Source organism: Miniopterus schreibersii (genome assembly GCF_964146895.1).
Source record: "Miniopterus schreibersii genome assembly, chromosome: 20".
In the NCBI taxonomy this organism is placed as follows: Eukaryota; Metazoa; Chordata; class Mammalia; order Chiroptera; family Miniopteridae; genus Miniopterus; species Miniopterus schreibersii.
Window position 1 is genome coordinate 21957554 of NC_138122.1, and position 15796 is coordinate 21973349.

The following is a 15796-nucleotide window of genomic DNA, read 5'->3' on the forward strand; positions in this document are numbered from 1 at the left end:
TGGGGCCTAGGCACAGTGGGCCCCCCGAGAATCAGTAAGTCCCCCTTGGCCAGCCTGGGGACTGCCATCTTTTCTGAATCATACTCTCTCTCTCCTTACCCCACTCCTAAGCTAGCAACCCAGCCTTGCCCTTTCCCAGCCCTGAGGGTTGGATGCACAGGAGCGCCACCTATCTTGTGGGCACAGATTTTAAATAGAGGGAGCCAATTAAAACTCTGTGACTTGATGTGAGTCAAGTCCAAAGGAATTGGAGCGAAGGAAACCCATCGTGAGGCACTGGCTTGGGGGCAAAATTGAGGCGAGCACCCCAAAACTCAATAATCAAGATAAATAATATTTTAATGCAATTTTTTTAATCAACAATAATTTTTTAAAAAATATCTGTGATGCACAGGGTAGCAACATTTTAAATAAAGGCAGGATCCGGTGCAGGGCTGATTAGAATGAAGGAAACCAGGTGAGTCAGGCACGTGCAGGGAGGACTCCTGCCTTTATTCAAAGTTTTGATGTTACCCAGCTAACTCAATTACAATAAAGTGCTGCAGCAGAAATGTTATGGTACCTAGAGAGGTATGAAGTCCCCTGACCCTACCCAGACTGGGCATCAGGGAAAGCTTTCTAGGGTTAACAACATTTTAGCTGAGAATTAATGTGTGAATAAGAGCTGGAGAGACACAGAAGGACGAAAGAAAATCCCAGGAGGAAAGAACTGCCGTGCAAAGGCCCTGGGGTAGGAAGGAACTCACTTTCTCGTGGACTAATGTTCAGAGTGGGTTTGGCAGATAAACAGCAGCCCAAGGCAGTGGTTTCCGGGCCTGGATGTCCATCCAGATCACCTGGGAAACATGTTAAAATGCATATTCTCAGGCCCCAGCTCTGGAACCTGTGATTTTCCAGGTCTGAAGCCAAGCCCAGGAATCCTGCTCTGATAGTCCCAGTCCCTTACTGGCTTTCAGCGTCCCCAGACTCAGGATCTACCACCCACTGTCTGCCCACGAGACTCCCACCCCATGGTGAGCTGGGCTGTCATTCCCTGCAGGTTTGAATGGTTCAGGGACCTGGGGCTGAAGTGGTACGGCCTCCCCGCTGTGTCCAATATGCTTCTGGAGATTGGTGGCCTGGAGTTCAGCGCCTGTCCCTTCAGCGGCTGGTACATGGGCACGGAGATTGGCGTCCGCGACTACTGTGACAACTCTCGGTACAACATCCTGGAGGTGAGGTCCCTCCTTAGTCACCATGACGGGGGACGCACAAGGCAGAAGGGGTGGGCTCAGCAGTCCTTCCCCACAGCCAAGCTTTGGGGCTTAGAAACTGGAAATGGGTTGAAACAGAGCCTGCAATTCCGGTGAAGCCCCTGGCCATTCCAGAGGCACCGTTCAAAGCACTTGGCATGTATTACATGCTCATTTAATTCTCACCACAGCCTCCAGGTTCAAAGAAGACCCCCTTTCGCAGATAAGAAAACCAAGGCCTTTGCAGGGATGAAACAACAAGCTCAAGGCCGTGCCACTAGAAAGTGGCAGAGCTGGGATGCGAACCCAGTCTGGCTTTGTGTTCCAAGTTTATCACCACTCCACCACACTGCCCCTTGGTGTCAAACTCTCTTAGGAGGGTTTGAGGATTACCCATGAACTTGGGATATTTTTTGTCTCTTTTCTGAAAAGTAAGGGAGGAGGGCTGGCAGTGGTTTTCCACCATCCGCATGTCTCGGTGGAGGGTCTGATTTCCTCGCTGGCTGAGTCACCCTCATCTGCTAAAAAGTGCTGGGGCGGAGCACTTCCTGGTGCTCCACTTCGGTGAAAGCACCGGGATTGCTGTGGTTTTGTCAGCAAACGTGGTTCCTAACAACAGTCTGCTGTAGCTGGCCTTGTTTTAAAACTGAGAAACAGAGAAGTTAAGCGCCGGGCCTGCGTCACACAGTAAATAAGATAGAGTCAAGATTAGAACTCAGAACCACGCAGTGGGTTTCCGTGGCTAACATCCCTCAGTGTTCACAGGGGTGCACCTTGAGGGCGTTATGCTAAGCGAGCTAAGTCAGACCGACAAAGACAAATACTGTGTGATCTCACTTACATGTGGGATCTAAAAAAGCCGAACTGCTAAAAACAGAGAGTGGAATGCTGGTTGCCAGGGGCGGGGTGCACAGAATTGGAGAGATGTTGTTTTAGTTATACAGGTAAATAATTTCTGGAGATCTGAAGCACAGCATCGTGATTATAGTCAACGATGCTGTAACATAAATTTCCGAGTTGCTAAGAGACTAGATCTTAATTGTTCTCAGCACAATAAAGAATTAATTACTCGATGTGACAGAGGTGTTAGCTACTGCTACAGTGGTAGTCATATTGTAGTATATAAATGTATCCAGCCAGCACCTTAGACTTGTACACCTTAAACTTACACAATGTTGTATGTCAATTATAACTCACTTTTTAGAACATTCCTTGGGTGGTTAGCTTGGAAAACTGAAGCCAGGGGTCCTCAGCCTTGCCACACACTGGAATTACCTAGGGACTGTAATGAAGCCCCGGGTCCCACTCCCCCGGATTTGGATGTACTTGCTCCCCGGGGGGCTGGGCTTCAGCATTTTTCAAAACTGCCTGGAAGATTGGGGGAGCCACTGATCTGTACCGACTTCTGGCAAGATACGAAAAGACAGGCAATTTTCATAAAGATGTCTCGAGTCGCATTTGGGGATTTTTAAAAAGTTGTATAGTTGTTATTGTGTGTGTGTGTGGTTTTTTGCCTGAAACTAATTTCTATTCTTTTAACCAAAATAATGCTGTAGAAGTAACAATAGCAGCATGACTGGCTAGACACACTGTCCTCTTTTATGTAATAACTCAAGATTTATATGTATTTATGTAAAGCAGCAAATTCCTTACTTTGTGCGTCTGTGTTGCTGCCAAAAGACCCCACGCAGAACCTGATGCCTCAGCCCCGAGAGCGAATTGATAAGTCCGCTCCCCGATCTTGCTACACCTCGATCGCAAGGACTAGTCACTGGGTAACTTAGATGAGACTCCCTCCCACCGCTGTCCCCAATTCCAGCTGCCATTATGTGCAAATGTTGACAGCCGAGGCTGGGAAGCGATTTACCCAAAGCTGAGAAATTGTCGCGTTCTGGCCCCGTAATGAGACCCGGGTTCCCAGGAGTGACTAGAACTGACAGAGTAAGTGAAAAGCAGAGCTCTAATTAGTGCATTTGCTGTTGGGTCTTCCCCACACTTGACATCAGCTCCTACTTCAGCTGGGGCTGCAACACAAACGCCGGGGGTTGCTTTTCCCAAGTAGTTTTGCCAAAGGCGTCTGCTGGCTGGGAAGCCCCTCCCAGGTCTTGGGCAGTGTGTGTCTCCTGGGCTCCAGCTCTGAGGTCAACTGGCTCTACGGGATTGGAGCAAGTCCAGGCACTTATCTGAGCCTCAGTTTCCTCATCTGTCAGAGGGAGTCAGGCAGATGTCCCCACGAACTCAAAATGTCCATGGTCTAGATGACAAGTAGTGGCCCCTCCAGGGGTGGAGCTGATGGGGTGGAGAGCTTTTCCTGCTAGGAAGCAGACAACGTTGCTCCCAGCCCCACGCCTCTGCTTAAAACCCCGCAGAGACCCTCCTCATCGCATCTGGAATAAAAATCCAGGCTCTGTGGCATAGCCTTCAAGATCCCACATGATCCAGCCCTGCCCTTCTAACTGTCCCCAACCCTCCACCCTCCACATACACTGGCCTTTTTGTATCTCAGATGCTCAAGCCCAAACCCTCCTCAGGGCCTTTGCACATGCTGTCCCTCTGCCCAGAACTTTCCCTCCGTCCATCTGCAAATGCCTGGCTTTTTCTCATTTCGGTCTCACCTAGTTATGCCACCTCCACAGCGGGCGCTCCCTGACTGTCGTGGTTCAAGGGACCCTGCCCCCTATCCCTCTTCATCCCATTTCCTCGTCTTATTTCCTTCATAGGGATTAGCACTCACTGCAATGTGCACTGTCTCTCTCCCCCACTAGAAGGTCCACCCAATCATCGATGGGCCAAGTCTCTCTAGTTTCCCATTACAGGCAGGTCCTCGATAGGAAATCTTCAGAGTGAGTGAGTCGGCCTGCCAGTGACTTGATTATTTAACCGACAAGTTCATTCAGGACAGAGCTAGCCCTGACCCTCCCTAGCCTGAAGCATCCCAGCCTGTGGGCCAGTGCTCCCTTCTTCTTTCAGGAAGTGGCCAAGAAGATGAACTTGGACATGAGGAAGACGTCTTCCCTGTGGAAGGACCAGGCGCTGGTGGAGATCAACATCGCGGTCCTCTACAGCTTCCAGGTAGCGCCAGGGCCCCTGCTGTCGCCGAGCTGAGCCTCTCAGAGCCTTGGAGCAGGCGGTCCAAGAGCCCCTGCTACCAGGAGCCACCTTTGGGGGGATCTGTCCACCAGCGAGGCCTGCCTCCGTCTCTCTAAACTCGATTTAAAAAAAAATTATGGTCAAGTTCAGGAAGGGGGCAAGGGTCCATGGGCAGAGAGGGAAAGCACTGAGTGGGTAAGGTATGAAGCCCAAGCAGCTGGGCTACCCAGGCAGTCCACCCACCTCAGCTGTGACTCACTTGTCTTAATTTTAATAAACTCAACTTCGTTCGTTTCAAATTTTTATTTTGAGCCACTTCTGTATCACCACCATAAATGGAGAGCCAAGATCAGTTGCCGTAAATAGAAGAGGGCTGTAAATTTCAATATATAAACAGGCAAATACAAGGAATAGCAACAAGAAGTTGTTCGGCCCCAGCCAGATGAGAGAGGTGCCCCTCATTTAAAAAAGGGGTGTGGGAGGAGACAGGTCGGCGAGAGAGGGTTACAGAGACTTTCTCCCGGGTTCAATCAGAAGGAAGGGTGCGGAGGGGCGCCGGGCACCGCCTCAGCCACCCCCGGGACCACCCTCCGGGAAACGCCGCCCTATGGGGGGTCCTGAAACGCCCCGCTTTCTCACCTCCTGCCTGCTTGTCTCCTCTCCACCCACAGAGTGACAAAGTGACCATCGTCGACCACCACTCGGCCACCGAGTCCTTCATTAAACACATGGAAAATGAATACCGCTGCCGGGGGGGCTGCCCCGCCGACTGGGTGTGGATTGTGCCCCCCATGTCTGGCAGCATCACCCCGGTCTTCCACCAGGAGATGCTCAACTACCGGCTCACCCCCTCCTTCGAATACCAGGTCCCGCCCCCCCCTGCCCCTTTTCACGCGGAGCCTTCTGCGGCCTCGTGTGTGTGATGCTCGGAGCACATCTCAGCTCACACTAGCGCGTGGGCCACTCCGGTGCTCAGTAGTTTGGTTAGTGGCTGCCGTGTGGGACAACTCAGCTCCAGCGGAAAGACTCATGGTGACCAAACGAGCAGTCTGGGGTCTCAAGGAAAGCCTTTGAGGGCTGAGTGGGAAGGTCTAGCAGGACGATGCAGAGAGGCTGGACCAGCCACTCTGTGCAAGGGCCCCCCTGGGGTCACCACCAGCAGAATCACTCCCTTCAGGAGCTGAGGGTTGGGCATGGCTGGGCAGCCACAAGCCCCCAGGGATCCTGAGCATCCTCCAGGAGGAGCCAGATCCCCTCACTGCGGTAACCATGATCCTCTCTTCCCAGCCTGACCCTTGGAACACCCATGTCTGGAAAGGCAGCAACGGGACCCCCACAAAGCGACGAGCCATCGGCTTCAAGAAGCTGGCAGAGTAAGTCTCCCGAAGTAGGTGGGGGATGTACGTGCCCCAAAACTCAGAGAGCCCCAGAAAAGGAGGCCAGGCAGATCGTCACACCTCTGACCTCTTGTGTGATAAAATTTCTCCGTTTTCTCTGACCCTCCTCATGCCTTCTTTGCCTCAGAGTCTGGGATGTGACTGTCACAACTTTTCTCCTCCCCAATTTTACTTTCTTCACCGCAGTAGGATGTTGGTAAACCAGCTTTCCTAATAATAATAATGTTAAAAGTAATAAGAATAGTAGATTTGTAACATTTGCCAATTGCCATGGTGTAAATACTCCCACTATGGCCAATTTTAAGCTACCAACAGGAAGTCATTGAACCTGTAGCAGAGAGAAGCTGGGATGAGCTGGTTCCAGAACATTACTGCCTAGACAGTGCTCTTGTCCAGGGCTGAATTCTAATTTCATTCATTCATTCATTCATTCATTCATTCATTTGGCCAACAAATGAATTCAGAGTACCTACTCCATGCCAGGCGCTGTGCTAGGCTCCAGGGATGCCATCATGAGTCATATAAATGTGGTCCCTGCCCTCTTGAAGCTCACAGCTGTTCATCTGTCGAAGAATCACATTGATACGGTCAACCCTGCGAGTGCCATCAAGGAATGATCCTTGGTGCCATAAAACAGACTTAACTGAGTTTGGAAAGTCAAAGTGGGCGTCCTTCAGGAGATGACAGTTGAGCCGAAGAATAAAATGAGTAAGACCTAACTGAGCACAGAAGGGAAGGAAGGGGGCTATGGACCAAGGCTGCCAAAGAACAGCTGTCCTCAAGAATGCGTAGCCCGCCAAGGGGCCAGCTGACAAGCGAGGCGGAACCAACTGAGGTGCCAGCCTGCTTCTAAAGAAAGCGAGCTCCATTGGTCCACTCGGAGACACTCCCTATTTGGAGCTGATTTTTTGGCAGAGGAGCTAAGTTTACGCTGAGCTCCTTACCCTCTTTCCTGAGTGCTCTTGGGTCCAGAACTCTCAGTGCATGGGACATAGTTGTAAAAAAAAATTGGTGCCATCCACGCCACGGACCCCAGAAGCAAGATACCTGTGGGTCTTGCAGGGACTCAAACCAAGGCGCTGGCTCTGTTACTATGGCCCATGTGGCATCTCTCTCCCTCTCTCCCCTTCTAACCGCACCTTCCAGCCAAGCAAGGACACATCAGCAGCCATTCTTTCCCTAACAGCACAATCACAAATATTCTCAGGGAGGGAGGGCAGCCTTTGGCTTCCCTTCAGTTCAGCTGTCCCTGGGGGAAGGAGGGAGGGAGAAATCGAAAACATTAATTGCACTATTAAGATTGGGGTAGAAACAATGGGAGTTAATTCTAGCTGCTTTTTTATGCTTCCAGCATTCAAAGGAAACCCTCCAGGCACCTTTTATTTCTTTTTGTATCTCCCCCTTAGCCCAAGCGCTCCTGCAGCGTGGGTGGTTTCCCTGATTCTAAAAAATGATGAACTTACTCCCAGTGATCCCCAGGTGGGAGCCCTTAGCCATGTGTCTACTTGGAGAGGCCTAGTTAGAGCGGGATGAGCGCTCCGAAGGGGAGCCCAGGCGTCCCTGAGCCCCTGGCCTGTCCGCCCCGCCCCGGCTGCATGCGGTTCTGAACTCTCCCTTTAGCTGCAGAGCCTGGACTTGACATTGAAACTCCCCCAGTCTTCAGTGGTAGCAGCATCTTTAAAACTCATTCCTTCTTTCGCTGGGTGTGCATTTGGTGCCTGTTAGGTATCAGGCTCTGCGCAAGACCCTGGATATGCAAGGCTGACTAACCCAGGCCTGGTCCATCCTTTGTGGACCAATACACCTCCAAAATGCCTCTGAGCTCAATACCTGGTGATTTGTTAGTAATCCATCCCCCCCCACACACACACACACAGATGTAAGCCCCATCACAGCCGCTTGTCCATGGCTGCATTCTCTATGTTCTTCAGCTCCATGCCTGGCACACAGGCGCTTAACACACATTCGATGAATGAACAAATGAGTGCATGAATGAATGGTCATCTTCAGGGGACAATGCCTGGCAAAGCAAGGTTCTCAAGACTGGGATCGATCAATTGAGTAACAACCCAACACAGTTAACGAACCGTGTTAGCCCATGACTCGTTGCTCTGGAGGGATTTAATAAAGGGGTCACACAGTGCCTAAACTCAGGCTTCGAGTGTCCCCGAGGCCATCAAAGATCGGGAGAGTAAATTGTCTCTGGTTATATTTCATGGATCAGGGTTCTTGCCCAGTAGTCCCGGCCTGGCATTTTCCATTTTGCTCTCCACCTTCTTCCTCCCAGAGCCGTCAAGTTCTCGGCCAAGCTGATGGGGCAGGCAATGGCCAAGAGGGTCAAGGCGACCATCCTTTATGCCACAGAGACGGGCAAATCACAGGCCTATGCCAAAACCTTGTGTGAGATCTTCAAGCACGCCTTTGATGCCAAGGTGGGTAGGGGACACTGCCAGCTTGCCAGCCCCTCGTGGTAATTAAAGTTGGGAGGGGAGAGAGGGAATTCAACAGAGCAGAACCCTTTGGGCATGGATGAGAGCACATCCCAAGTTGCCCTTTAGCACGCCTGCTCACATTTTTATAAATTTCAGGGGACTGTGATGCCCCTCTCCCTGTGAACCCTCCAGGAGTCCAGGAATCAGCAAATGAAACCCCCATATCTAGAGCAAAATGTTAGAGGGTTTATGAAAATCAATTCTGGAATCCATTTAAGAAGCTCTGCATTAAGTACAGTTCAATGGGGGTTTTTTCCTGCAGGGCTTCTCAGAGCCTTTAATCTGTGTTATAATCTCCAAAAGAGGAAGGCAGAGAATGTAAATGTTCCCCAAACAGGTTTGTTTATCGCTCACTTACTTTCAAGGAGCATCTCCAGAGACTGGGCTTCCCTAAAACCTACTTTGAGAAATGTTGCTCAAGTGATGCTAAGATATAGGGCGACAATCTTTCCCTAAAGCAGGTATCTCAGACTTGTTTGGCCCAGGCCCAGGAAGGATTAGGAAAGAGGCTGAGCAGATAATTGGTCAGATCCAGCCAGCCAGGTCATTCTCAGCATAGATGTGGTCGAGAAGATTCCAAGATCGGTTGGTAATAAAAGCTGAAGGCTCTCAATCAGGCTCTGTCTGTACTGGCAGCCAGCCCCTTGCACCATTGCCCCAGCTTCTCTATGGCCCTTCAGGCCACAGTGACCATAGGACGGTCCCACACTTGCAAAAAGCTTTCAGTTCTACCCACTTGAGCCCAATGAAATAACGACACCCAGAACCTTTGGTTCTTTCAAAGGCGACAGCTCAAGATGACTCATCTTTTCCTCACTGCTTGTCTCCCACCTCCGATCTCTCCTTGTCACCTCTTCCTTCCTCTCCCCCCACCCTTCCCCACCTAGGTGATGTCCATGGAAGAATATGACATTGTGCACCTGGAACATGAAACTCTGGTCCTGGTGGTCACCAGCACCTTTGGCAACGGAGACCCCCCTGAGAACGGAGAGGTAAGATGAGCTCCCCATCCACAGGAGGAAAGAGGGGCCACGGCTACACCCACTATTCAGTATCAGATCCTCCCAGTGCCTCAAAGTCAGTGACTTCAATTTGGATCCAAGTTCAGCAAAGATTCGGCAATTCCAAGTCCTCAGTCTATTGGTGCCCAGTGACGAGCTGATTCCTAGTGAAAACGTCACCTGAGTGAGCTCCTTCTTTAGAATGGATGTTCCAATCAAGAGCTTGGTGTCCCCTCCTCCCGATGAGAGAAATGGGGACAATATTTTTATAGAGAGGAAGCCACAGAGGGGCTTTGTGTGCTGAGGGTTTGGGGGGTCCACTCCTACAGTCCTTGAAGCAGCTGACCCCTCCGTGTGCATCTGAAGCTCAAGCTCTGCCGCCCAGCCCGAGCCCCTCACCATCTCGGACATCCTGAGAAACACCCAAAGCGTCAGACTCCCCTTTTTCCAGCTAGCACCCCAGACCCTCCTGGCCATATTCCAGATTTAATAACACACACGTCACATGTCGCTTCTTTTGGTCTGCAGAAATTCGGCTGCGCTCTGATGGAAATGAGGCAACCCAACTCTGTGCACGAGGAAAGGAAGTAAGTGAAGGACCCCCGGTATCGCATGACCCCCCGTGGGGGGAACTGAAAATCGCCTTCTGGCACGTGGGGTTCACCTTTGAGTTCTGGATGGATGGTGGTTGTGACCTGAAGTCCTCCTGTGGCCGATTTCAGCCGATGGGTGTCTGTGCCCCACTAGAGCTGATATTTTGGTCCTTGACTAGAAGGTCTTGGGTTGGTCACTTCACAGCCCTCAGTTTCTTTTTTCCATCAAATCGGGTTTATTACACCTGCCTGAGCTTTCTAATTTGTAAGAATCTAATTAGAAAATAGATGTACGTGTCCTGTGGAAAGTTAGGAGCACTGTATAGATATCAGTTCTTACCTCCCGCCTTTGGAGACTGACACTCAGAGTCAGCAGAATGAGCCCCTTTCCAAGAACTTTCGATCTGATGCTCATGCTGGCCTTGCAGCTAAGTGGAGGCTGCATTCAAAAGAAGGCAAAGAGATGCCTGTTGTCAAAAGATGTTCATGGTGAAACCGCATCGAACGCAGGGTTGGGTTCTAAAGATATTTCCTAAGGTGAAAAACACCTGTAATCAAAATTACCCTTGAAAAACCCTTAAATCCCCCGTAAAGGCGAGGACATAGGGCAGGTGCAGGCTGAGCTGCCTTTCAGTGAGGCCAGCACAGTGTTTCCTTCAGCAAGGAGCAGAGCCCCTGCCTTCGGTTGGGCATCCAAGGCCGTAGCGGGCTGTGTTACGCAGAGAAGCCCTCTTGGTTTTCTGGTAGCTGAGCACATGTTGCCAAACTGGCATGTGCTCCAGACCCGGGGAAGGCCGAGCCCCTTGCGCTCAGCCCTCTTCTGTGCCCAGCTCCAGCGCTCGCTGTCCCTGCCCGTCTCCTCCCCATCCCGCCCTGGGTGGTCTCCAGCAGGTCCCCCTCACCCCTCCTTCAGGGAGAGATAGGGCACCATCCATTCTCCCCTCTAGGTACCCGGAACCCTTGCGTTTCTTTTCCCGTAAAGGGCCTCCCCTCCCCCGAGGTGACACAGAAGTCCATGGTCTGGCTGCAGCCCGTGACAGCCAGCACAGGTAGAGCGTGTGTGTGTGTGTGTGCAGGTGTGCATGTGCATGCATGCACATGTGTGCACGTGTGTGTGCATGGAGGTGCGTGTGTACACGTGTGTGCATGCATGCCCGATGCCGGAACCCCCGGGGCCACATCCAGCTCTCAAGGAAACCTGAGGTTCTAACCCGGGCTGCGCCACTAACTCACTAAGCGACCTTGAGCAAGTCTCTTGGCCTCTCCGGGCCTCAGTCTTTCTCATCTGCCAAATGGGCAGAAGCTCTCTCTGCCCTGACCGCCTCTGGGAACCGTTGCGAGGATCCTAACAACAAAGAGGAAAGCATTTGGGAAAACCGCAGACCGCATACAAATAAACACATGCGCTGTCATTCTCACCCTGCGACCACCCACCATCCCTCCCACGCTAACGACACAGCCACCCCCTGATATGCTGCATGACTTATTTGGAGAAGCGACTCAACGTGCGACTATTTTAGGGCAGAAAATACGCTTACATATATTTAGACCTTTCCCGACCCTGGAGTGAAACCTTTGAAGAGCATCCAGCTTAGAATCCCTGCTGCCAGAATGCAGTTTCTTTTTTTGTCTTTTGCACTAAGATTGACGTATTGAGTTTTTGTGGTTCATTTTTGGGGTTTGGGTTTTTCGCTTGTTTTGCTCTGGGGTATGGATTTTGGTCTTGGGGACCTTTTTTGATTTGTTTTCTTTTATGTTTTGTTTCTGACCTGTCTGAGATCAAAACTTAGCACTTTTAGAGGAAAACTGGGGAAAACCAGGTTTATTTTTTCTTGAGCCTCAAGGCTCATGAGCCACGAATGCTGAGGTTTGAGTCCCAGTAACATCTTCCTTCCCCTTCAAAACAATTTGATAAGAAAGCCAGTCTCCTTTCCCGCCACGTGCCAGTGTTGCGAGCACTTTCCATGTTGACTTGGGAGGTGGAATGTGACAGACCTTGGAAATGTCTAAGGACCATAACTTTACAAAAAGAGAGCCATCCAGTAAAACTTTCTAGGATGAATGTTCTCTATCTCTGCCACCCGATACGGCGGCCACTAGCCACACGTGGTTGCTGAGCACATGGCGTGTGGCTAGTGCAAGTGAGAAGCAGAATCTTTCATTGTCTTTAGTTTGAAATAATTTAGCTTTACATTTAAATAGCCACAGGTAGCCAGTGGCTACCGCAGTGGACAATGCAAGTCTAGGTCCTGGCTATGCAGAGTGAGGTCTGGGGACCAGCGGCATTAGCATCTCCTGGGAGTTGGTTAGAAATGCAGAGTCTCAGGCCTGGCCCCAGATCTTTCAGAATCAGAACCTGCATGAGAAGATCCCAGGCTGGTTCTTTGCATGTTAAAGTTTGGGTAGCAAGAAAGCCTGGTCTAACGGTTAGGGGGTGGCCTGTTCTCTTCTTGACCTCAATCATTTGGACTGTCGGGGTCTCAGCTCCCTGAGTTGAGTGTGTTCAGAAACCTTTTAACACCCATAGCATCAAGCACAGGTGTCTGGCTGTCACTGGGGTGGGCGAGGGTAACTTGATCTATTGGAGAGAAGGCCAGAGGATGTTATAGTCTCACTTATCACACGAGAGAGGGTCCTAGAACCAGGACTTAATTTTTTCAGGACTGGTTGTTTGAAACTCCACCGGGGTGTTGACCTCAGAAGGGGGCTCCAAGCCACAGCTCATGAGTCTCTCTCTCATTTTGGCAGGAGCTACAAGGTCAGGTTCAATAGCGTTTCCTCCTATTCCGACTCCCGCAAATCATCAGGCGACGGGCCGGACCTCAGAGACAACTTCGAGAGCGCTGGCCCCCTGGCAAATGTGAGGTGAGCAAGGGGCTCAGGGCATCGGGGGTGACAAAGGCTCTTCGGGGACCTGGACTTAGGTGCAAATCGGGCTCTCTGTTGGGGAGGGGGAGGTCTCCCTTCCATGCCCGTTCATCCCTCGAAGGACCATCTGCGCCCTGGCTGCACCTGACTCCTTTTGGTAAATGTACAGAGGCTCAGTGCCCCTGTCACCCACATTTCACCCCCTCATCAGCACATCATTTGTGATGAACACTGACCCCTAGAAATTGTGCAATGAGCTGCCCTTTCCCTGTGATATGTTTTGCACTTGATAGAAACTTCTGGAGACAACCTGCCATAACCCAGTGGTTCTCAGCCCTGGGTGTGCATTAAAAGCACCTGGAGATGTTTGCAGTGTACACATAACCAAGCCAGACCTCCAGAGATGCTGGTGTAATTGGTCTAGAATTGGGCCCAAGCATTGCTTTAAAAAAAAAATCTACCTTCCCAGTTGTGTAGCTCAGTTGTTTAGAGCATCATCCTAATACGCCAAAGTTGCGGGTTCAATCCCTGGTCAGGGCACATACAAGAAGCAACCAGTGGAGGCATAAATACGTGGAGCAACAAATTGATGTTTCTCTCTCTCTCTCTCCCTTCTTCTCTTTCTAAAATCAATACATAAATTTTTAACAACTTTTAAAAAATCTCCCCTGTTGACTCCAGTGTTTAGTCAGATTAAAATTACTGGTCTGAATCCCCTATTTTCAAAAGCATAGTCACATACCATGAAATAACTTTAGGTAGTACATGGATGTATATTTTATATTTCAACAATTGTGTCTTCCATTTAATGGGTATTTGGAAAGAAAGAAAACTGGATGTCGAACCCTTAGTTTCACAGATATCAGTCAAGACGAGGCTGCTATAAGCCAAGAATCCAGGCCTGGCCAGAAATCTCCAGCCAAACCTCTGGCCACTAACTGAACCTTCTCCACACCTACTCAGGGCAAGGCTTAGTAGACGATTCAGATCACAGGGTTCCTAGATATTGAAGTATTGTGTCCGTCAGTCCACTCTTTAATAGACTTAATTTTTTAAGCAGTTTTCGATTCATAGCAAAATTGAGGGGAAGGTACAGAGATTTCCCATACACTCCCCACACACACCTGCAACACCCACAGCCTCCTCCAGTGTCAACATCTCCCACCAGAGGGGACATTTGTACAACGAATGAACCTACATGGACACATCGAGATCACACCCAGTCCATGCTTTACATTAAGGTTCCCCCTTGGCACTGTCCATTCTCTAGGTTTTGACATCTGTACTTTTTTTTTTAACTTGACATTGAAACATCAGTTGCATAGTTTGACAGTCAGACCCATTTTTTGCTCATTAAATCTACCGTGCTTAGGGCAGGCGATGGCCAGCGACAGCCCGTGGGCCAAATCCAGGCTGACCTCTGCATATTTTTGTACAACCCATGAGCTAAGAATAGTTTTTACAGATGAACATTTGCAATTCATTTAATGATTTAAAAAACATTACCTTTGCGCTCTAATTAAGCAAAATTATTATCTCCCATGAAAAAAATTACATTCTCATTAGTAGACATACATTACCCAAAAATTGTACTCAGCTATAATTATTACCATGATTATTACTGTATTTTTAACTTCGTCAATAAGAAATGTGTGGGCATTTGTTCTTTCTTGTTATAGAAGTATCTACATAAGAGTTTCGATTTTGCTTCTTCGCCTAAAAATATTTACTCTCTGGCCCCATATGTAATAAGTTTGCCAACTCCTGGTTTCGAGGCTTAAAATAGGAACTTGGAAGCCATAAGGTGAAGACTGTGATGGAAACATGAGTCTAGGAAGTGACCATGATGCAGGTTTTAAGGTGCATCGGAAGCGTATTAATGAGTCCCCCACTTGAGCCATCTGTTGTTAGTGACCACATGTGGGCTTGAGGAGCTACAAAGCACAAATTAACTGCGGGTTAAACAGGCCAGTGAGTAACTAACAGGGCTGGTGGTACTCAAATACGGCGGATGTTGCAGACATAAATATTGGAGGTTTAGGGAGCAGCGCCTGAACCACACGGCAGGCCGGTGCTGGGAGTTTCCAAATCTGCGTAGGCTGAGGGCACCCCTCCAAGCAGCCCGCTCCTGGGCACCGGCTCTCTACCCATCAGGGTGCTGCCCCGTGAGGAAAAGGTGAGGAATCCAGGTCCAGAGGAGCAGGGGTGAGGGAGTGATGGGGGACACACTGCCTAGTCTCACATACCTTCCTTGGAAAGGCTCAGGAACCCCAGGGGGGGAGGAAAGAAGAGGAGAGTGAGATGAGAAAGCGTGAACGTGGATTTGAAAGGAGCGGATATTAACCTACGTTCACTTTCATCTGACCTGTGAGACCAATCTCAAGTTCATTCTCCACTCCTTGGCCTGACTGAGATGACAGTCTGTAGCAAAACACGCCAACCAGGGAAAGAACGGGGTCCGGGTGTTCTTGTCCCACTGTGAACCTGTCACTCCAGTCCCAAAGGGGTCAACACCTACAGCCAGGACCAAGCCCTGGAAGTGTGACATCAAGTGTCTGTAGGACACAGTGACCGGGCGAGAGGGGCCATCTGAGACACAGCCTTCCACTTCCCCTACTTGAAAGCTGCCGGTGCCCACCTCAACATAGACAATTCTCACTAACTAGACTCCCGTGGAGTCAAACAGCATCTTCTCGGTGGTATCTATGCAAGGAGGGTTTATGAAACCCATTAATTTCGTAGACATTGCAAAGGGTGGAGCCAGCATATTTAAAATCCCTCATCCCCTTTTAGAAGATCCTGTTTACACACCAACATCCGATGTGTTAATGACACGTCCTTCTGATTTCCTCATTAATACAGGTCCCTGGGGACCTCTGTGTTATAGTTTTAATGATCTTTGTACTTAAAACTGATCAGGTTCTGTAGAATTACAAAACTTGTAGAACTCAAGCCTTCCGATAATGTAGACTAATTTTCTCAATGAGTCCAGCTTACAAAAGGACACGCAGGAAACAGCCAGTGGTTCTGAATGATCACTGTCCCCAATTCATCTGGATTTCCTCCTGGATTACCTGGCAGAGACCAGAGGAAGGAAGAAGAAGCCCCAGGGGGGCTCTCACA

General features: G+C 49.9%; 1 protein-coding gene across 3 annotated transcripts in view; it reads left to right on the forward strand.

The window, feature by feature from the left end:
• The window catches only part of NOS1 (nitric oxide synthase 1), a gene marked incomplete at its 3' end in the record, with an annotated part of 54136 nt that overhangs the window by 18980 nt on the left and 19360 nt on the right, over positions 1-15796 (forward strand). For 2 of the 3 annotated variants that reach the window (XM_081123467.1, XM_081123466.1), the window contains 9 exons: positions 1040-1214; positions 4203-4304; positions 4994-5188; positions 5610-5695; positions 8007-8151; positions 9099-9203; positions 9741-9799; positions 10753-10854; positions 12554-12670. In XM_081123467.1, coding sequence (XP_080979593.1) covers positions 1040-1214; positions 4203-4304; positions 4994-5188; positions 5610-5695; positions 8007-8151; positions 9099-9203; positions 9741-9799; positions 10753-10854; positions 12554-12670 — 1086 coding nt within the window. The remainder of the gene's footprint in view (positions 1-1039; positions 1215-4202; positions 4305-4993; positions 5189-5609; positions 5696-8006; positions 8152-9098; positions 9204-9740; positions 9800-10752; positions 10855-12553; positions 12671-15796) is intronic. The other variant, XM_081123468.1, reaches the window with a different exon arrangement.